General features: G+C 47.4%; 1 protein-coding gene across 1 annotated transcript in view; it reads right to left on the reverse strand.

Annotated features, from left to right (window-relative positions):
* LOC126517988 (midnolin-like) overlaps window positions 1-23,109 on the reverse strand; it is a 30,508-nt gene continuing 7,399 nt past the window's right edge. Inside the window, exons 2-5 of the mRNA XM_050167831.3 lie at window positions 9,805-9,892; window positions 8,549-8,605; window positions 6,971-7,141; window positions 1-4,168 (exon numbers count right to left, since the gene is read on the reverse strand). Of these exons, the coding sequence (XP_050023788.1) occupies window positions 3,629-4,168; window positions 6,971-7,141; window positions 8,549-8,605; window positions 9,805-9,892 (856 nt within the window). The 3' untranslated portion in view covers window positions 1-3,628. The remainder of the gene's footprint in view (window positions 4,169-6,970; window positions 7,142-8,548; window positions 8,606-9,804; window positions 9,893-23,109) is intronic.

Consider the following 23,109-nt stretch of genomic DNA (forward strand, 5'->3'; position numbering starts at 1 on the left):
CATGTTGTTGACCAGGCATACGTTCATTTATTTGCTATCGGAAAACTCCCAAAATATGACAGGAAATCTGTGGAGTGACGCTTGTGTGCTTGCAGACTGCAACGGGGTGAAACAAGGGAACACAAAACAGAATACTGGTCGACCACTGCCAAGAAAGAACAACACAGGCTGTACATTCGTGGGCCATTGTGGAGTTTGCATGTGATCGTTGTTGATATTGCCAACTGCTGCAACATTCCAGTATCACCGGCATCCTACATGTGCTTAAGTGCCACACACATCACCACACAGGCGAAGGCCAACCACCTGGCCACGCTACTGTTAACATAGCGTTTGGACAGTGTTTGCAAGACCATTTATAGAGTGGGCTCAACTAGCCCCAAAAAAATAGAAACTACCTTTGAAAATTTTCGTGACTGCAACAAGCAGTTATGAGCTGCCGAACCGTCGGCCAGTGACAGGCTACCCGAAATAATCGAATGAAAATCCTGAAAAATGGCATCACTAGTAAGTCGAACCTCAACATAATGAACACTGATACACCAATAAATATAACGAGGCTAACTTGAAATGTTCCTTGCCAATGTCGGCATGTAACGAATACATGCTTATAACGAAAATTGGATATATAAAAGGCATTTTTGTCTTGCATGCCCCTTTGCTATAACATGGAACACTTTACAAGTCGCTCGCAACCCACAACTTTGTAGCACACAGTTTACACATTGGCCATATGTGGTGACCACTTTCAGTCACAATTACAAATGAATTTTGACTAGTGGGTACATTCATTGAGGCTTTCGAAATACGATGTATTGTGGTCTGCAACAAGCGTTCGGTTGTGCAAACTTGACACAAAACCACACTTCCTTTTTTTGCCAATGTGTGGATTAGTGCATGGCACTGCAGCTAAGCTCATAAACCAAAAAATACTGAGGTAGCAAGGATGACAAATGAAAACGTTCATGACCTTTCCGACAAAATATACACATGGCTCTGGAAGGTGCCAGCAGAGGCCAGAAATGGGATATCAGTGCACAAATACAGCTTAATTCTTTTTTTTTTATCAAGTTTGTAATACTCAAGAAAGCAGTGTAGTCGAAAAGTGGCAAAAAAAAAAAATACTTGGTTGTAATTGAACCCCGTCATAACAGACACTTCACTGTGCTCATCGCATCAATAGCATTTGTGTGTTTTACATGTCGCACAGGAAATAACACTTGGCTTTTTAAGAGTTAAAAGCATTCTGCATGGAGCAGCAAGCTCAAAATATTAATCGGAACAAAAAAAAAAGCTTTTTATTGACAGAGTATACTCTTATCTCTTGCCATTAAAATACCGCAAGTGGACTTTTCTTTTTGTGAAAATACTGCGAGGTGTGACAGTTAAATTGTGCCACAATATTAAGACCAATATATTATATTGTTACCTGGGTCGGCAATTTTCAGCAACCTCAGAGTTCACAGCAACTGCCGAGAAAAGTACAGCCGAACCCTGATATAACGAACACAAATATGACAAACTACCGGATATAACACGCTAAATCTAAAATTTGCACATTTTCCCCCAAGATATATAAGTATGTACGCCTATAACAAATATCAGTTATAACAAAGGTATTTTGATGTCGAGTGTGACTTAGCAAGATTCGGCTGTGCGATCCCTTGCTGCTAAATTATGAACAGAAAAAGAGTAAAAACACCGGAGTAACATCCATTAAGTACCACTCAGCCTAGCACAAGCCTGGAAACCGTAACTAGGACCACTGAAAGCCCTGTCAAATACGCTTCCCATGCTCTCGCAGAGTGTTACAGGGGTAGTCTGTAGTCGCTGCACACTTTTGTTGCAGGAATAGCTTGTTCAGCTACACACTGCAATTTGAGTTCAGGACAGCAACTTCCTTTATGCTTCCCACTGGAGGCACTTACATAATGTATGTAGCACATGAAGTCAGACCCAAAGCCCACAGTTCACTGGAAGCGACAGCGCAATCACCGAGCTATGACGGAGTTCAAGTTTGAAGAGATAGTGAACTTGGTAAAGTACCATGCAAGCTAATACTCTACAAGACTCTGCATTGCTTCTAGACAATCTCGTCTTCCTTTGATGCTAACCACAACTGGAAACTGACTGGATTTGCGGGTAGGTACGGTGCGGTTCTCGTAAGTGTGAAGGCAAGAAAAAATGAACAATGAAGCCATAACAGTATACTCAAGTGTACAATTCAAGAAAAAACAAAAACGTGTAAAGGGAGACAAGATTCTAATACTGAGACAAAAATAGAGCTCTCAAAGGGTCGTGATGCTTGCAAGCAGGTATCAACAAAGCCATCTGTTCCCTTGGAGCAGTAGTTTGTTCGCACGACACCACCGCAGCCTTGCAAACTTTGGTTCAACGTGCTTGCATCTCTAACGTGCTGTCTGTTGCACAACCAAAGCAGGAGGTTGCTTGCAGTCTTCCAAGGCACTGCCCTATAAAGATACCTGCCATCTCAGGAGTGCATACGGATAACCTGTAAAGTCATACCTGCAATAATGCTAGCCTACTAGCCAGTGCTACTGCACCTAATACTGTGCAAGTAACTGAACAGCTAAAACCCAATGAAAACTAAACAATAAGATTGATTAGCTTTAAGATGTGTGCCTCGCTTTTTTTTTTTCTAAAACCTATATATTGATACCATCAAAAGCTGCTAGCTTCAAGGCTGCATGTAACAAAACATTACCTTAAGAACACATTATGTCCATAAAACTCGCTGTGTAAGTGCCCTACACGTGAAGAGAAGTGATTGCAGCGGCCAACATTTACATGAACTTTCAAGTATCTTAAACACACTAGAAGGTGCAGCTCCTACTAACTCACAAGGGCCAGTGCAAACATGCCTTCTGCAAGCCACCTATTGTTCCATCTGTAGTCACCATAATGCACTTCCTCCACTAAAAGTACCGGCTTGTCGCATTTTGTAAAAAGCAAGTGCAACGATTCGTTGACACATTTTCAGACAACCAGTCACCTTGAGGAAGAAAGCGCCAAAATGTTGGCCTGCTTTGGTTGCAGAACAGACCACGCAAGCGAATGGCTGGCTCTCCCCACCCACTCTCCTCCTCGCATTTTTCCTTGCCCTGCTGCCAAAACATCATGGTTATCCTGCTTGGCTGCCTTTCCGGTTGCCAGTAGTGAGCTTCAAATTTTGCTTGAATGGTACTCGAATGAATGCCATCCAAAATGCTGCACCGCATGATCAACATGCCAGTCCGCAGCAGAACCACCTGATGGTAAACTCCAACTTTCAAAGCACACACACTGACACATCCAAGAGGCAACCACACATTTTAAAAGCAGGCATGTCATGATGATATTGCAACAGCTGCAAGCAATCATGCATTACAATAATGAACAGTGTACACGTCTATTCCTGCTGACGGGACATTTCTGGGACTGCCAAGGACAAAATGTGCTTCCCATGCGATCAAAATCGCTGCACGTAAATCACTTCATCACTTGCTCCAAAATGCCCACATCATCACTGTCCACCAGGTGAGGGTATTGGTGGGAGAGAATTTCGGTCAGGCTGGGCCGGTGTGGGAAGGAAGTTTCATCAAATCCTCACTGCAGCGAGGACACATCCTCACACCAGGACTGGTTCATCCGACGATGCTGCCGGTGGTGAGCTGGCGGGTGTCGGATAGGGTGATGCCCTCCGCCTGGCCTTCCGCCTCTCGCGAAGCGTCGCTCTGATTTGGTCCAACTTTCCCCTCAGCACCCGATGCTCTTCCTGATGTAGGCTTGTTGCATCTCTGAAGTGCGGTGATGTCGGAGGTGTTGCATCCCCACCCATCACTTCACTGCCGCTGCCCGAGGCAGAAGACGAGGAAGGGTGCTGGGCACCGCCAACAACCGAAGTGGTGCCATTATCGCTGGTAGCTGCAGAAGGAGCCGTGGGTGATTGTGTCGACGCAGCCGAGGCGCTCGTTGGAGTGAGAGGACCACGCCAGCCCTGGCTGGCGCCAAGCAGGTCGCGAAGAATGTGCAGAATAGTGGCAACATGGCGACGAGGCCTGCCCTCACCATCTTGGAGCTCGGGACCCAGGGTGCCTGAAAAGCTGCCAGAGTAGACGCCCTGACCCAAGTGGCGCAGCTGGTCGATGACAGCTCCACCTCCAGATGCCTGTTCACACAAAGTAGAAAAACCTTCAGTTATGGCCATCACTATGCTAGAGGATATATCTGTCCTAACCACTCTACCTATATTGTTAAACTTGATTGCACTGCATATTGTACAAAGGTGCATATAAAAATAGGCATAGGCATACGAATATAGTATGTAGCTGCTGACCAATACCCCCAAAAGTCTGAATATTGAGAGTCCACGCCCACGAGCGTAGAGTGGCAAGGCTGTTATTCACTCGTTTCGCGACTCCTCTGGTTCTACCCATTCTGTCTCCTCTCCCTACCACTCTATCTACATCCTCTGTGGACTGCTGCATGTTAACACAAGAGCAAGCATTGCAGTTTATGCAATGCTTTAGTGAGGGGTTACAGATAATTACAGCAGCCGAAAGAGTATTGAGACAATTCCCAGGAAATTCCAGAGGGCATTGTGGCAAAGCGATGGAACGTTCAAAATGAGCTACTCGTGTCATTATTCCTTTTTGCCATGCCCCTGCAATATATATATCTACATGCTACGTATATATAGAAAGGCTGGGGTTGGCATCTATAGAGGCTGCCTGACAATTATGAGCCACAAAATCTAGTGACAGCAGGCAACGAAGTTGCTTGTGAGGGTGTTAATGCACAAAACAGATGCTGGACCAACATGGCAGCAACCCATAAGTGTACACACCTACACGCTGCCACCACATGCATCCAGTATCAATTATCCAGTGTGTTAAATAACAGCACGGACACAAAAATACTTGTTGCTTGATGTGAGCGAACTGTAGGCTTGCTAGCTTGGCTTGGCTTGTCCAGCAGTTACTACAGTGAATAGGCCAGAGTACATAGTAGTGTGCCTTCATTACATGTCAAACGTAAGTCAAAAGCAGTGTGCCCCAATGCACTTTCATCTCCCCATTGCTTGCTGGGTGACATCTTTTTGAAGGGTCATTTGCTGCTTCAACCAGCTTAAGCTGCTACCGTGCCCAGCTTGCATCATCAACGTCAATCAGCCACCCTTATATCGCAGCCTCCCCTTGCCACATGGCAAGGAGAAAATTTGGGTAGAACTCATCTACGACGACTATCCAAGTACACGGTTAGCCGAAACGCGTCATGTACAAGGCATGCTGGGCTCCTCTCAAGCATCCCTGTCGACATGCTGTGCCTTCTGGCAGCGCTGCCGCGAAGTCTGCGCATACCTAGCGGCACGCACACAGTGACCCAAGTCAGCGTCAAAGAGGTTCATCGAAGAGCGGCACACACACACTGTAGCACATAGTCACGCAGACTGCTTACGTCCTTAGGCTTCACTACTTTCGGGACCAGCTCGCGGTTTTGGTGGGATAGCTAGATAGCCGGACATTAAACTGGTCTGACAATGCCAGGTATGCTATTCGCACGAAGCCGAAATTTTGCTTGCGACTGCCACTGAAAATCAAACCCGTGCCCCACTGTTAGGTAACAAACAAGCTAACCGGTGCACTATCGGGCAGGTTTGCAGGCATGGCAACACATGCAGGTCTTTGCCCACCACCCCGACAGAGTGGTGGCACATATGCATGCATCTTGAAGGCCACATCAGGCAATACTGTAGCACACGAAGATAACAATGCGCGCACTGCAAAGAAAAAATTGCCACGAGAAGTCACCAGTGGTGACCGCGAGAGTCTACTGACGTTACAATAAACTAGTTCAGAGCCGAAGAAATTGCCTAAGCCTGCGGAGTTCTTGCGATTCTTCATTATCTTTTTCAGCAGAACCCCCCCAGAAAGAAGAAGAGCTCCACTGGATCGCAAAAACCGAGAGAAATGGTGCCAGTGTGACCACTTAAATACAAGCAAACAAACACCACCGCATTGCTTCTCCGAAAACAACTTCGAATAGTCGGGTAAGTACATCCTCAACGCAAGCGGAATACTTATTCTATGGAATGAAAGTCAGTTTTGTCTTCTCGACAAGGACTAACAAACGTGCACACACACGAGTGCCGTGTTTTGTCCCCACTGCACTGTCTTTCGTTGCCCATGTGTTGCTTTGAGACTTTCAAAGCATTGATGCCACAACTTTGTGTCCATTTAAAAAAAAAGTTAGGTAGCCCCCAACTGCATAATTACGGCAAACAACCTCAGTTTCTCGAGAGTAGCACAAATAATTTATGCACCTTTTACATGAGCAGCTCAAAACACGCGCCAAGTGCAAGACTGCTTCGGACCTGAAAGGGGAGACTATTTAAGTCGCCAAAAGCGGAGGTGGCAATCACACGTCGCTAAATAAACGAGTCAAGAGCATGCCAGTCCATCAAGTGTGGCAGTTGAGGGCATACAATGACTGTCAAAAAGGTATTGCATTCGCCCTTCCAGGTATGCACTTATCGGTGGACTGGTTCTCCCATCATGTCTTGCCGAGTGCTGCATAGAATCTGCTTTTGGCAGCATGGCCAAGCATGTGAGCATACAGCAGAGGTCCCTAGCATGACGAGACTGCCACAAGTCAGGTTTCCGCGACATGAATGGTCCTTTGCACGTCCGACACTGTGCGACACCTGGCACGCTTTATGAACTGGGCATATTTAAAGCTAATGTAAGGAACTATTTGTTGTGCTCTCGAGAAACTGAGTGCTCAACAGGGTAATTACTGGGCCGATAGAGAAATAGAAACGAGAAAAATCTTCTGCTGGCGCTCTTCAATTTCCAAATTTACTGTATGCAGTGTGAATGCAACGACGAAAGAGTAACTCAGGCGCAGCAATTCGACCAGTCTGCCGTTTGCTGGCCACCCTTCCCGAGTTTCAACGAAATGGGGCACCCACCGCCTCAGGAGGGGGCCCTGTGGCGGCTGGAGGAGCGGGGCAGTTGGGCGAGGTGGGTGTGGCCGGTGGCGTCTCAACTGGTGGGCACAGCTGCAGCTGGACAAACATGACGTGGTCGCCCAGGCGCATTGTCAGATGCAAAGGGGCACGTCCACACAGGAAGTTCTCCACCTGCACCATGCAAGCAGGGAAAGCATTAACAACCGAAATGCGGCACCACCGTGTCACTGCTCCAATATCGCATGAGTCCTTGCATGCAGTCCACCTACTTCGGAAAGCTCTGCTCATTTTAGTACAGCCGATCCTGAATCTAACAAACAAATGAAATTAACCTTCGGTTATAAGAAAGTAAATTTTCAATGTTTCTTGCCAATATGGGGCGTGTAACAAATATATGCTCCAAACAAATACTAGTTAAAACGAAGGCATCTTTCGGCTTTGGATGTGACTTCCTTATAGTGGGATCCGAGTGTATGTTGTTTTGCAAGCTCCATATTTACTTTCACTTGTTTATTTACTTCATTTAACTTCAGGAAGCCTCAGAGGGATTAAAGAGGGGAGCAGGTACCACTTGTGTAATTACATATCAAGTACCTACAGAACTCATAAATGCAAAATTAAGTAGTTTCATAACTTAAAGGTACATTTACAATGCTCCTGCAAATGCAATGTGGACTACCCCATTGAGAAAATGTTAATTGTTTATGGTTACAATAACGGTGGCACGGTGGACAAGGAAAGCACAGTGGAGGTGCAAAACGGCACGCGAACTTCGGAGAGGGTGCTACCTGTGTTCCACACTAAAAAGGGGCCAGTAACCAGTGCCAAGACAAACTAACTGCACAAATGCTTCTACGAATCAGGTACATTCTTTTAAGCTGGAAAGTGGATTGAAGCAATCCCCAGTACTTTCGAGTGAGCGAGTGAAAACTTTATTCGAAATGACGGGCGACTTGGGCGGGGTGGGGACATAAGCACCCAAGCCTATGTGACGGCCTCGAGTCCTTGGACACGGGCGGCTTCCTCGGCGTGCCGGACGGCCCACAGTTGATCGGCAAGGTCGTGGCCGAGAAGGGCCGCCTCCCAACGCGCACCACGGTTCGAGACTGCCATGTCTACCCCGTTCGTCGGGGACTCCTGCTTGCTACCGGTGCATGCCCACAGCATGTGCTGCAGCGTCGCTCTGACTTCACACGCTTTACACTCGTCGGATGAACGAAGTTCGGGGTAGTAGCTCAATAAAAATTTTCAGCAGGATTCTTAATCCACTATCGACTATGTTAATAAGACTATAAGATAAACTTGTTTTTCTGGTGTGCATAGCTAAATGACATGAGTAACAGATTCAAGAGAAATAGTGCACTGCTCCTTTTGCTGATGGCGCTCATTGATAAGCTCGCCAGTATGTCTTTAAAAGTAGCAACAAATGGAGGTGCTTCTATAAAATGAGGGCCAGGCCCTCATTCGAAGTTATCGATGCCGATAAGCAATGGTGCAGTGTGACACTTTCGAAGGCTTTCATTGTCAAACTGCAAAGTAACTGCAGTTGTGCAGGTTGTTTAACTCCATGCAACCCACCTGTGCATCGGTCAATGATTCCAGGGCTTGCATGACACTCTGTTCAGGCTTGATGGCCTGTTGGGATAAGAACACGTACAGAGGAATTTAGCAAATAGTGGTACAATGTTACTAAAAAAAACTATGAAAGACTAACACTTCGTTACATGCAAACAATCTTCTGCGGCAGCAAAGGAAAGGCTGTGGGGGCAGAGCTCCTGCACATGTGTTAGTTACTATGTTAACTAGTCGAACAAGTTGGTAGCACTTCCTGTTTCAATTCTTGAGAGCAGACACCGAATCAGCATAGTTTGCTATTCACAATGGTTTTGCACTTGCAAAGACGTGAAAAAGTAAAAAAAAAATTCAAATTTAACACTGGCCGGTATACTTTATGTCTTATATTAAAGTGCTTTAGTATATATAAAAAGATGCTTATGTTTTCTGTTCTCCAGGTTAAACAAATCTGAATGAAACTGTGGTACTATATTCAAAAATGCAGTCATGCATGCACTTTGCCTCCATAGCTTTTGCCTTTATTTACCACAGGAAGTTGTCCGTGCAGGTATGAACCGAAGCTGCAAAGTGTTAACATCTCTCAAAGCTACTTTTGCTGGGCAATTTTTTTTTACATTTGTTGCAATAAGATCCAACATGAAAATACTGTATCTGTGAAAGTCTCCTGATGAACATCATTCAACATACCTGTTTAGGAACCCTCACCACAGCCCAGCGTTATCCCCTTTAGGTGCCAGTTAATTTGGTTCATTGAAAAATCAGTTTCACAACATATCTTGCCTCTTTAGAACCGTGAAAAGCGTAGAGCGGTAGCATGAATTAAGAATTTCCATCTCTTCAGTGGGTTTTGTCAAATTTACGCAATACGGACTCCCCGTGAGAACTCTACAGATATGCGAACATCAACTATTTCATGCGTACCATAATGGGAAAGCACCCATCCAGCCAATTAAAAAATATGCCTGATGTATAATATTGAGCCAGACGAAGCAAACCTGCTACATGACAATATACTGACACAGCGAGCAAACACCAAGCTATCTACTTTCCAACTTGTACTAAAACAGTTGACATAAATTTCATCTACAGCAGGTGCCAAGCGATAATTTGATTAACAGTTAGGCTGCAGAAAAATTGTAGAAAAACTGCAGTTAGACTGCAGAAAAAGTAAAACAGTGTACAAACGACAATTCAAAGATATGCCATCAACGAAGGAACACTCCGTATAATATATGAATGCCTCGTTGTGAACGTCTCACCTGTAGACCAGTTTCCACACTAGGCAGCAGTGTAAGCCGCTCTCCGTCGCGCACATTGTTGGAGTCCAGTGTTCCCTCTTTTAGTTGCCTGCGTAGTAGACAAGACAAAAAACAGCATGGTCAACCAACCAAAGTTAACCATGATAGAGCAATGATGTTCAACGCAAGAAATATTCCCCATTTTGGGAAGTTGAAGTGATTCTTGCATGGTTGAATTGTCCAAGCGCAGCAATCACTAAAAAAATGAATTCATCCTCTGCTAGTTACAGTCACAGAGGCGAGATGCAAGAGCACTCTTGTGGCCGCCCTTTGGGCACGCATCTGAGTTCAAGCAGCCTTGACTAAACCGCACCCTGTACTGTTTCGGGCCATTAAATACCTCTATAGTTATTTTCCTAGCTCTCATTATTCATTGCACTGAACGTCGCAGGGCAACATAGGAGATCCAGATCCAACTTGACCACCCGGGGTTCTTGTACGAACACCTGATGCTCTGCACAAGAGCATTTTTGAATTCCATGACAGAGGGTCAAACCGGTGACCTGGCCCTTGGGTAGCCCGATGCCACAGCCCCTCGGCCAACACAGTGGGCTCACGACAACCTCGGGTTTGATCACTCGGGTTCTTTAACGTGCACTTAAATCTAAGTACGCAAGTGCCCTTGCACTGCACCCCCACTGGAATGTGGTACCCACATCTGGGGATCATGCTCAACAGTACAATGCCACTGCTCCACACAACGATGGGTGCAATTTAGGTGTATCAAATTACGATTCCAGCTGCTTCACAGTTGGCACTGGGGTGGCTGCTGTACATTGCCACTCCACCGACACCATTGTAGACAGCCCCACCGGGGATGGAATCTCCCAACCTGAAATGCTGCACTAGCAGATGACGCGGGTGCTCACACTGTTTTCCGTGCTCCTGCTTGCCTTTTGGTGCTTGACAAGCTACAATTAAGAGCTGCAGGAGGGCTATCTAGTGGAAGCTCCTGCCACATGACAAACAAGGCCATACAGAAAGACAAGAGAAAATAAACTGGCCTGCTAAATTTAATGGCTCTCTCTCTCCTTTTTGTTTGTTTTTGTTCTGACCAGGCCATTGTTTCCTGCACACAACAGGTTTGCTACCTCGAATATGAAGACATAAAAATGGCTGCCACCGAAGAAATCCGGGAAAAGGCGTCAGCAGGGACTAGAGGCGGTCGTGGGTAGGACATCGCCGGTCCTTCCACCCGTCCTCCCACACGCGCCCTTTGCAGAAGCCCGCCCGCGGCCCCGCCGTCGTCGGGGCGGTAGCCCGTAGGCGTCACTACTGGATGTTTGCTTTTGCCCGGACGCGCTTATTTCAGCCGACCCGAGTTAATTCCTCGTACCCCCCCCCCCCCCTCCCACAAGGCTGTTCTCTGGATCGAGTCAGAAGTGAGCCCCTGCTAAGCAGCGCAATCGCTCCCTCCCACTCACCCCCCCCCCCCCCAAACGTCAACGAGGAGAGCCCTAACTCCGACATCTCTCGATAAACGTGCAAGGAAAAAAAGTTTGCAAACACCCACATCGTGTCCGCGTCCAGGTGAAGTAAATGGGAGAAGGTAGGGGGGGGAGGGGAACGCAGAAGTGCCGTACAGGAGAACGAACGCTCGGCGGACGAGTAAAGGAGGAGGGGGGGGGGGGAGGACGCGATCGGCGGCTGGGGGAACCCGGGCACGGACCTTGGGCCATCGATCCACCCCGGCGTGACGTCAACGCTGACGTCAATGGTCGAAGCGCGCCACGGCTAGCAGCAGAGGGTAGACGGGTCAGGGCCTCAGCGCCACCGGCTCGCACGAGGCGCAAAAAAGCGCGCGCTTTTTCTTTTTGTCCACTTCTAGCGCGGCCACCCACTTTCTCTCCCGCGCGTTTTCTTTTCTCCTTCGCGTGTCGCCCGTTGGCACTCTTTCCCGTCATCAGAAAAAATAAAGAGGGGGGGAGGGCCTTTGTCGCCGAACTTTTCGGCACGCGCTAAGGTCAGGTCGGCGCAGTGTCGACCCGACAAGTTCAAGCAGCGTCCACGAGTGCGTCGGCTGACGTCATTCCAAAAGGGCTCTCGAGAATACGTTCTAGCGCCCGCGCAATTAAAAATCAAACCATCAACCAGCGCCCACGCGCACATGCTGAAGAGCAAGTGTAAAAGAAAGAAGAAAAAAGCTTTCATGCAATCGGTTTTCCGTGGCAGATTGCTCCTCCGTTAGCAGTGCGCTGCCTGCATGTCAGATGAAACGCTTTGTTCACATGTTAGTTTGTTACATAGAGTGCTTGGGTCTTCGGAAATCATTCGTTATGCCGGTCACTTCGCTGTAAAGGTCATGCACCGCATAGATCAAAATAGAAGAGGCGCAGACTTATTCCTTCGTTATACGGGTAATTTCGTTGTAGAGGTGATCGACTGTATGTGTGCGCGCGAAACACGCGAAGGTTGCAGCTAGCGGTCCATAGGGTATACAAATTGTGCGGCGAAAACAACCGTATAGGCGGGCCTACATTACCCTCTGTCGCACCAAACCCGTGCACTGCAGCGAACGCTGGTGCTCGTGAGAGCCAAATCAGCGACGGGAGCCGACTGCACGTCCCAGAAAACGCAGGATATCGAGGCACATGGCAAATCCTTCCACGACGCTTCCTCCTTTCAGTCGGGGTCCCGCGACCAGAGGAGGGCAATGGGGAATCCTTTCATCTGGTTCTAGGGGCGTGCTAGTAGTTAACTCTGAGGCCGAATTAAATAAGGAACGTTTTTCGAATAGCTTCCGAATAATGAACAGCCACTTTTGCAATTGATACGAAACGATGTCCACATATCCTACAGTATGCATAGCGCCAGCAAGTTTGTTATTGCGTGGTACGCTATTAAGTGTGTAATAAAAGCACAAATTGAGCGTTAGGAAGAACTAAGCAGTTTCTTTGCATGCAGTGTAGTCAGAGGGCTACGTACCTGGCCCTCTGAGCGACGTAGCCTGCTCCACTACATATAAAGTCCTCATGTTTTGCGCGTATACTATATAAGCCTTCGGGGATGAAATTTATCGTACTATTGCTCCACTTTCTAATTTATTTGCGCGCGGTCGACGTTATGAAATATTCAAAGAATTCGAAAAGTATTCGTATTTACAAATGTTTGAAAGTTTCGAGTAATTACAACACCTCTACTGGTTCCCTTTCCACGCGCTGACGATCTCGTCTGCAAAAAAAAAAAGGTATCACCGATGATTACGATACTCCCTAATGCTAAATTTGAGAGCAGCTCTACAGGTGTTTTCATTTCGCTATATATTGGCTGGAGCGGATAATTTGTCTCGTGCGGCAGGTTCCAAAGGGAGCGAAGTGACGCCCCAAAGGCCCCCGAGGGTAAATAAATAAATAAATAAAACTGTGGCGCGTATGCCTTGCTAATCGGGGGATCACGAGAGGCAGCACTTGGCTGACACGTAGGTGCGATTCATAGCAGCAGCCGCAGACGGACCTCCGCTCACGCAGCGCTTTGTTTCCATACAGACGACGCGCGCTACTCTGCTCTGGCGCCATACCGTAGACATCGTCGCCGCACAGCCCGTCTTGCGCGGCACTACGCTTTCCTTATTCCTTTCGTTCCACCAACAACGAGAGCGGCCCTTCGTCGCGGGGAAGTCGTGCCAACAGTAGAGAGTTTTAGAATAGGGGCCCCAATATTTTGGGGCCCCAAAGAGCTTTGTGGGTGTTAGCGTTGGGGCACGCAGGAGTGAAGAGTTTTAGAATAGGGCTTTGCGTTTGCAGATAGCGTCTTGCGCTGACAGCGCCACTACGGCGTCTAAGAAAAACGATTAAAAATAATAAAATCAAATATACCATCTTAAGTTATGAATAGTAATTTTGACTTGCGTGTATTCGCGTTTAATTGCAATTTAGAGGTTATTCTTCAAGCAGCAAACAATTGGTTGTGCTTAGTTTGGAGCAACAAAACCAACTTTACGTGCCTTCACCAGCCAAGCTCAGCCGTGTTAGGCCTACGAGCCATAAAATCCACACTCGAATTCGGCATCAGCGGCGTCTAATGAATCAATCTTCATAACACACGCTAGTTGAGAGAAAGCGATAACTGCAGTCACTTCTCCTAGCTTGCGAACTTCACGCATTATCGCGAATCGAACCCAGTTTGGTGCTAGGTTAGAGCCGTCGCTTCGATGGGTGCCGCCATGTTTGTTGACGCAAAGCTTTTGGGAACGCTATTTGAGCTCCCGCTAAATCGGTGAAATAGCATTCCCAACGCAAAACCCAAACGCAGTTTGCGTCTCGCGCATGCGCAGTGGCTTCGACGCTATTTCTTTGGGGCCCCTATTCTAAAACTCTCTAGTGTCAGCGGCGACAACACCCAAGGGAGCGTCACATGGAGCCTTACACGTATACCCCTCGCCATCGCCCCCTGCAGGAGCCGTGATCCCCGTCACACACACACACTGGTACCGCATTTGAGAATGACGTGCAGTTTCTCCAGATATGCGTCCCTAAAGTGTGCAACAAAAGGCATTGGTATTGCAGTTATTTGTTTTAGCTTCAATGCATAAAAAGGTACCTTTCTTAATTGAGTGGAACCAAAGCGCATTTTTGCCGCAAATTTGACAACGCTCATCTCTAAACTGGTGCAAGTTTCAAAATTCGTTCCAATGTGAATGCGCCTAGTGAAATCACTGGCCTCAATTCGTAAATTGCAATTTCTGCGCTATTAAGTAATTAGTTAAAATGTTGGTGAACAAAACATTGATTATTCACTTATATTTAGATTCCTTGAGTAATTAGTGTGCAGTGCTGTTGAGGTGTCCTCATGTGAGAGACAGTTGCGGCACTGCACTCATCTCTTCCGTTTCCTTTTCTAAAATCACTTCACACACAGTAATTAGTGCCTACCACCTGAAGTAATCCTGATCAATGCGTACATTTCTGCTATACACGCCATAGAAGTTTTTTTTTTTTTAAGTTCTTTCAACGTAAAAGCACTTGCCGGCGAACATTGTTCTCTCCTACATGTTGAATTCCTGCAATGCCGTTACCGGACTGCCATTTCGCACGAGCTCACAGAAATCACCAAAAGCCTAATTCTGCAATGAGCTTTCTCTGTATCCATTCATCTCGCTCTTTGTCAATGACCGCAGTCAAACACGACATATAGCACACAATCATACGTTACGTTTCAAAACAGCATTCGGCGCCCATATATATGCCGTCACCATGGCTCGGATCAAGGCTGAATTCTTATTCAAGGTACGGTTATTGTTGTTAGTGTCAGTATTGCTGTTCGGTAACAATCCATCTTCCATGCCGTTAGGAAATGTTACAGCGGCGGACATGTTTCCCGGGTCACAAAATCGTTTCGAAGTACAGGAGTTGGCTTCATCAACGCTATCGTTAAACGAAACAAATAGCATCGCTGTCAATTTTGAAGCCTAGTCATAAAAACAATACAAAAGTTCATGGGAAAATGCGCCCTCACCGCGTGATAGGCAAGCAGTAATTTCCTGCCGCCGGATCGCACGGTGATTTTGGCGGAGAGAACAGCGGAGAGCGGAATGGCGTCACTAAAAGGTACCACCAGCCAAATAATGCCCCGAAAGGTCTGACAACCGTTTGCAGGGCCTATTTCTCAAGAACCGACGCGCAGGTAGGCACAATAAAATAATAACAAAAAAAAATGAAAGAAAAGCAGGGACCGCGTCTGAGGAGGTTGCCTTGGCTAGTCTAGCTGCCTGTCCTCACACTACCTTCTGTAGCATGGAAAAAGGAGAAGAAACAAAGACTAGTAGGTAGCGTCACGTGACTATTTCGTGAAGTCTCGTCATAAAGATATAAAGGGCTCATGGGAAATGTGCCCTTCACCACGTGATACGCCAGCGGTAATTTCTGGAGATTATGGGATATTTGCTGAGCGGGTGGCGAGGGTCGATAATGGGGAGGGCGCGTCACCAAGAGTTACCGCGAACCAAACAATGCCTCGAAAGATCCGGCAACCATGGAGGGCCTACTTCCCAAGAGTCAACGCGCAGATACAGGTCCCGGATAGAAAGAGCGGGCAAGGTCAGACGAGGTTCGCTAGCCGATGAAAGGTAAAGCTACGGAGGGAAACAGCGCAAGTAAGAGTGGCCCCGAAAAAAAAGAAAGTCCCACATTCTCATCCACTTTACTTCAAATGTGGGAAGAGAAAACAAAAACATGCGACATACAGCCGCAAAACAAGGCAAAATATCATACAGAGCGCTAAATTTGGCTCATTTACCGGCCGTTCTCTTCCGTGTTTGGCCAAATGCTCCAAGAAACCAAAAAACAAACGCTGTCAAACGCTGCCGGAATAATTCAGAAGCTCCGCCCCAGCAGCTTTTTCCCTCCACTACCCACAGAAAGTCGCCGGCGAGCACTGTTTTTTCTCTCCTCCATGTTGAAATTCCGGCCGAAGTTCCGCGGGAGCGAGAAGAGCGTCTCCAACATGGCCACCCACCCTCGACGCACCGCACACTCGTGGGTAAGTAGGGACTCTCGATTCGCCTCCGCCGCCCCCTCTGGCGCCTCTGGCCGAGAGACGGGACCTTGCACCGTCGTGAGAGAGAGAGAGAAAGAGAGAAGGCGGAGGGGGGAGGAGGAAGGAATCGATGCCGGCTACGAGTGGGCGGCCACGGGGGTGAGCATTGACGTCATGCAGCAGACACACGAAACACCGCCGCCCGCCCACACGCTGCCTGGCCTACACAGCAGCGTGGAGATAGAGCGGCCCGAAAAACGTGCCGAACAGAGAGCGCGCAAACAATCGCAACGCTGGCAGGATTCAACGGCGGCAGCCGTGGCAGCGCAGCGAACTAATGACGAACTTTAACCTCTCACGCTGGAGTGTTTCGTGTAACGAGCTACCAATTCCAGCCAATCCTGATACTGGACATTAGCTAAGGCGGTTTGGTCGACGGCAAAGATCATTTAAGAAAGAAAAGCTTTGCGAATTGGGCCCTCGATGTCTTTCGCCTCATATCAGAGAACACTGGCCCCCGTCACGCTTCTTCATCACTGAACTTGCATCCTCCTGAGACCCTTGATACACTAGGTGTGGGCACATTGCCTTCAATCCTAAAAAATTAACTAGAACGCGAGTACGTAACATATTGAAACGGCGAATATGCGATGTCGATGCACGCAGATACTTATGATAGTGGTTTGATCATACACTGTACATATTTGTGCCGCCAGTATTCGAGAAAAACGGGCATTAAACTTGATACAGGCCGTTGTGTCGTTACCACACGCGGCTAAAATCGACCACCGCGAAAGGAAAAAAAAAAAAACACGATGCAGCGTTAACAACGATGTTGCACCTTCAGCTTTGTGTACTTATGCAAAAAAGCGGTTTTTTTTTTCTTTTCCAAGTCGAACATGAGACTTACCTTCTTGTTCACGTACGCGGAGATGCCGCTTCTGTCACCTAAGTGACACTTCGACAAAAAAACAAAATCGATCGGTGTGTTCCACGTTCATTACGTACGAGTCAGCAACGGGAAACGACTTGAAAAGCGATTATAATTCTTTGTTTTCTTCGGGTCTCGCGAAGATATAGAAAAAAAAATTTTTTTTTTTTTTATTTTAGATCACCTGTGGCATGTAGCTGGATTAGTCAACAGGCGGACATTACTGACACGCTAAATCAGAATGTCCGATCTCCGAATTATGACAATCTTGCTAATTAGCTTTTAAGCTAATTGCCGACAAATTTGTAGCCGGTGAGTTCAAAAGGCATATCCACTCAAATTCTGAACATGACACCAGTTTCATATATGCGTCCTCAAAGCGTGCGGCAATATTATATATATATATATATATATATATATATCGGTGTTCCAGTCCTCTTTCAGCTTAAGTGCATAACAACGCTTTTCTGTTCACAAGGTGAGAGTGGAGCAACAGTGCATGCATTTCTGTACCGCAAGTTCGACAGTGCTTACATCAAAACTGCTGCTACAGTTTCGAAATTCCATCCTAGCGGATGTTCTTTGAGAACTCGGCGGCTTCGATTCGTAAATTCCAATTTGTGTGCGCCTTAAAGCAACCAGTCAAAAAGGTTGATTATCAAAATTTCCACAACTGGCTTATGCATTTTGATTTCCTGCGTAATATATTCGCCTCTTCGAGTAAATTCGGCTCAAATGAGTAGATCTGCACTATATGCCACAGGAAATTTTTAAAATTTGTAGCTAAATAAAAAAATACTGATGCAGATCCAAACGAGCATTTCGGACTCTTATGAAGAGGAGCTTTCGTGAAACGGTTGATCGAATAACGTGCACTACTACTGACTGTTCCTCTTCTGCAAAATCGGTTTCCAGCGCAGTGACCACGTGCCTGCCTGGCCAATCGGCATGACACCGAAACCATACCACGTGACACACGCGATGACCACTCAACCGAGGATTATATGCGCGCTGTCTCCGGGATCGACCCATTTTTCTCCATCGCGCATGCATCTCCGGCATCAGCCCCAGTCCACCACTATTGCACTACATCCAGGGCCGGCCGGACACACCTTTACGCTCGCAAGAAACCGAACGATAAGACGCGCCATACATTGGGGAATATAAAAAAAGGGCATCGAAAGATTCGTTTTAATAAAGGCGAAGCGCTCGTCCTGTGTCCTTCGTTTCTTTCTTTTGTGTGTGTGTGTGTGTTTCTGTCTTGTCGACACCTACCGCGCTAATTCAAAGAATGCAGCTGGCCCAGCTTTCCACCTCATACTGTAATAAAGGAACTATGCAACACTTATTTCCTCTATTTCTCTTTCCCCACCCATAGTGTAGGGTTGCAAACCGGGTGCTCGTCTGGTCAACCTCCCTGCCTTTCCTGTCCTCTCTCGCTCTCACTCTCTCTCTCTCTGGAACACTTAGGTAGCAAGACAGCGGCCGCGGCAATGATCAGCAAAGTACGGGAGCTGTTCGCCTACAGCGAAGCTTCGCTTTAAAGGAACGCCTGCACGGTAATACATTGACGTGGCGCTCAGGAATAAGTGCCACGTCGACCGATGGATAGATGTTATCGAGCGTCACCTTTGGGACTGGATGGCGACGGATGCCACCAAGCGTTTAAATTTTTTTTTTTTTACCTTTCTCACGCGATCCTTTAGCACCACAGAGTTTTCTGCAAGTGATTCGCACTTCTTGTAACACTGCAGCACATCTAGTAAAGGTTACACGGCTTGCTTGGCGCAGTGCAAGTTTAGTTTCCCTGCATGGTCGGCGCGGCTAAGCGATATGTTGAGACGTGGCGTCGCTCTGGCTTCAACCCTTCGGAACGGGCCTGCCCAAGTGCTGCAGCCCATAGCCGTGATAACAAAAATTAAGATAACTCTCACAAAAGCCGGGGTGAAAAAAAAATAGAAAAGAATGTCACTGTCGACTGCACTGCGCCGAGTTCAGGGACGTCGGCTCGCTAAAACGACGCTGCGCTACGTCGAGGATATTTTTGTGCGGCACGCCAAGCTTCCTTATAAAAAATTTCGTTGTCAGACAACACACACACACACACACACACACACACACACACACACACACACACACACACACACATTGAACGACTGTGGTGCTACGGTTTAAATTAGCTGGCAGTTAGGGCGAGTTGGAGCTGCACTTCGATTGCACATCGGCGCAGAATGGAGAAACAAAAGAGGGGGAAAAAGAACGTTGCTGCGCGTTCGGTCCCTTTTGTCCGCTCAGCTGATAAACAATCAAACACGTCAGCACTCTTCTAAGCCCTAGGTTGTTGTAGTTCCATAAGCATTCCATAAGGGTGGGGGCGGGCGGGAGGGAGATAAAATACAACTTCGCATCAGTCGGGCCAAACGCTTACGAAAGGTATACACTCGCTCTAGCTGTCCCCGTGTGCAATATACAGCTACTCCCAGACCGCATAATACCCCGAGGGCGAGTTTGAAATGCCGAAGAGTGGCCGCGATAGAAAGGAAGAGCGGCCCGTCGACAAGCGAGCAAGCTCGCCTGCTGCTGTAACCAAACGCCCCTCTCTCTCATTCTCTCTCTCTCCCCCCCTCCCCCGAATACCGGTCACTCCATCAGGAAGGACGCCATTCCAGCGTCACGAAATAAACGTCATCGCGCCGACCTTTCACCAAAAAAATCGCGCGCGCCCTTTCCGTCCCGGCCTCGCCCTCTCCCCTGGCCGCTCGTCTCGGGTCGTGCTGTGCTTGAATGCCGTAAACAAGACGGCGGCGCGACGTAACACACCGACCGCGCCTGTGCACCATGTGACGCAACTTGCGGGCAACGCGACCGCGCCGTGACGTCAGCAGCATCCGACCCCGCGCCTCACAGACAACCGCCTTCGGCTCTTCTAATTATGAGCGACTGTCAGTAAATGCGTCGAACGTACGTAATCTTGCTCCAAGGTGCTGCGTATTCCGGTGGAGCAAAGTGGAGGTGGTTGAATGATCGTGCGGGCAAATAAAGTGTCGGCGTTAACGCGTTACATTTCCTTTAACTTAGAAACGAATTAATTGTACTAGCTTTCCTAAAGTACTAGAGGTTCCAAGAAAGTTCTCTCGCTGAATCTGTATTATGGGTAAATATTCGGTGCATGTAAAAAATGGACTTTATATAATTATTTCTGGGCTCCTGCAACGAAAACCCACTGCCTAAAATTTCTGATCACGGAATAGCAAGGTAGCTTGCTTTACATACCATTAGGTTCTTTGTTGTTTTTTTTTGCAACACTAACGCGTTACCTTAATTTGTGAGCGACGTGTGCGGGGCGTTATCAACGGTATTACAGCATAAATGAATGCAAAATTACAGCGTAATTGCACCATAATTAGTGCACGCTCACTCATAACGCACTTTTATTTCTTTACCCAGTACACACTCAGCTCGCCGACGAAAGCACGACGGAAGAACGACCACCGGCCGCTTATACCGCAAATTTAAACGTGAAAAAAAAAATTGGCTGAAGGCTTAGCTTGGTTAAGCCTGGAAGATTGCGAAAGCACTACCCTTGGCTGCGCGTTGGTTCGGCTGGTGGTGTGGACATGGTTGCCCTTTGTTAAACTCATGGCTATACATCATCCGACATAGCGCAAGGCAGCGCGCCGACCACTGCGAGGAGCCGAGCTGTAGCCCCATTTATCCTCCTAGCGTGACGCCACACCAGCGAGCGCCCTCTCTCGGTAGCGCCGCAGCAGAGGCGCGCAAGGCTTCGCCTCCACCATCGATGCCGCGAGCTGGGGCCCCGTCTCTCGGTCTGGCGTGACGTCACACCAGCGAGCGCCCTCTCTCGGTAGCGCAGCAGCAGCGGCGCGCAAGGCATGGCGTGACGTCACATGGTCACGTGACGAGCAGCTGCGTAAGGAGGCGCTACGACCACCGATGGGCCGAAAGTGCGAGCAGTATCGCTTTCGCGAAAAAGAAACTCTCAGACGTCGCGCGTGCACATATAGCCATCGCGCGACGCGAAGCGCGAACAACCCGAAACATTCCGCTCGCCCCGAGCGACTGCGTGACACGTGTGAACCGCGGTGTGAACCAAGCCTTTCGGTCGTACACATTTCGCGCTACGGAGCGAGCGCGCACACCAACTCGGAGATGCACGTTTTCGGCGCGAATTCGCGGTATTTTTTTCATAACGAGTGGCTCACAAGCTTATACCGCGGCGAACTGGGACCGTGACGGCGAAAAAGTTTCTTTAGAGATGGATTTCGCCCAAATCGCTGTCCGCCTGGAACACGTATGTATTTACCTCGTCATGCAAGTGAGTGATTCGAGAGAGGACTTCTTCGTGAAGTACGAGAATCCTTCGTGGTAAAAGGACTTCTTGGGCAAGTTGGTGCTTAGATTTCCTAGGTATACTTTGTGGCGCAAAATACATTTCTGGAAAAGGGACAGAAGAAAGGGAGACAGTGAAGCGCCAAACTACCAACTGTTTAATGACAGCCTGAACAAACGTACAGAAGAAAATACAACTTCCGCTCATGCGCAGGGAGCCAAGGTGTGACAGAACAACGTGGTCACGATAACATACTTTGTATGAAGCACATTTCTGCGGAATATAATACGATAGATGTATCGCTGACACAATCAGACCCTTTCTTTCTAATATAAAACGCTTCCAACAACTCCCTTGCAGTTTGGTCCCTACTTCTGCCAAGAATCAATACTCGTTCAAAGCATGGTCTACAACGACAGGCTTTACAGTGCGCAGGAAGATGCGCGTTCTCACTCTTGCCAATGCTATTAGCGTGCTCCCTCAGTCTGTCATGGCGCTTCACTGTCTCCCTTTCTTCTGTCCCTTTTCCAGAAATGTATTTTGCGCCACAAAGTATACCTAGGAAACCTTCGTGGTAAAGCGCTTTGCTTGTACGTACCCGTGTCCAACGTTTCTATGCGCGCGATACAGATTTACCATGAATATATAATCGCCCACTGGCCCAGCTTTCACGAAGCTATATTGCGCTAAATCCTTGCCTGCCTTCAAAGTAAAAGGTGTCCACCTTAGAGAGTTGCGTGGAAGCACGATCAGCCTCTATAGATGACGAAGCCCCTTGTGTGGGTACGTACGTGCGTGCGTGCGTCAGTGTGAACGCTTGCCGGGTGACGCAAGTTTTCTTTTTTCTTTTTTTTTTTGCCAGCAGGAAATGACATCGCATGTATATACGATTTTGTAACCTCTTTTGCGTCTGTGCAGCACCTGTACCGTGTGACATTTTAAGCTGAATCTCTATGGTGACATGTCGTGCTTTGAAAAACATGTCGCTATGCAATTTCATAACGTGTCAACTTTCTTTTACCTTTGCGACGGTATGCTATGTGCGATATATTTTTCTTGCTAGTCACGTAAAAAAAGGACTAAACGCGGAACCATATTTCACTGCCAGCATTGCCTCGTTTGTTCGTGCCATTAAAGAAGAAGAAAGATCTTATTTTTGCGTACGGCAATTACTTGCCGCGACAAACACATGCAAGAAGAAGAAAATAAAGCAGCCCCGTGACGTATACAGTGGTTAGGATACTGAGTGAAAAGCAAAAGATCGTTCTATTATAGGCGACAATTCACTTTCTTTTTTAGCTCGGGTGTTCCTATATGAATACATGTAAAATGAAAATTCCTTTTTCTCGGCAACCACTCCACCAAATTTGACGAGGTTTGTTGCATTTAAAGGAAAAACTTAAAATCGAGTGACTGTTCCTCTCGAATTTTTTATTTGGGTAATCAATTATTAAAAATTCACAGATTGCAAACTTTCAAAAAACGATACCATCAAGTTTACAACTCTAAC

Source organism: Dermacentor andersoni, chromosome 11, assembly GCF_023375885.2.
Source record: "Dermacentor andersoni chromosome 11, qqDerAnde1_hic_scaffold, whole genome shotgun sequence".
Taxonomy (NCBI): Eukaryota; Metazoa; Arthropoda; class Arachnida; order Ixodida; family Ixodidae; genus Dermacentor; species Dermacentor andersoni.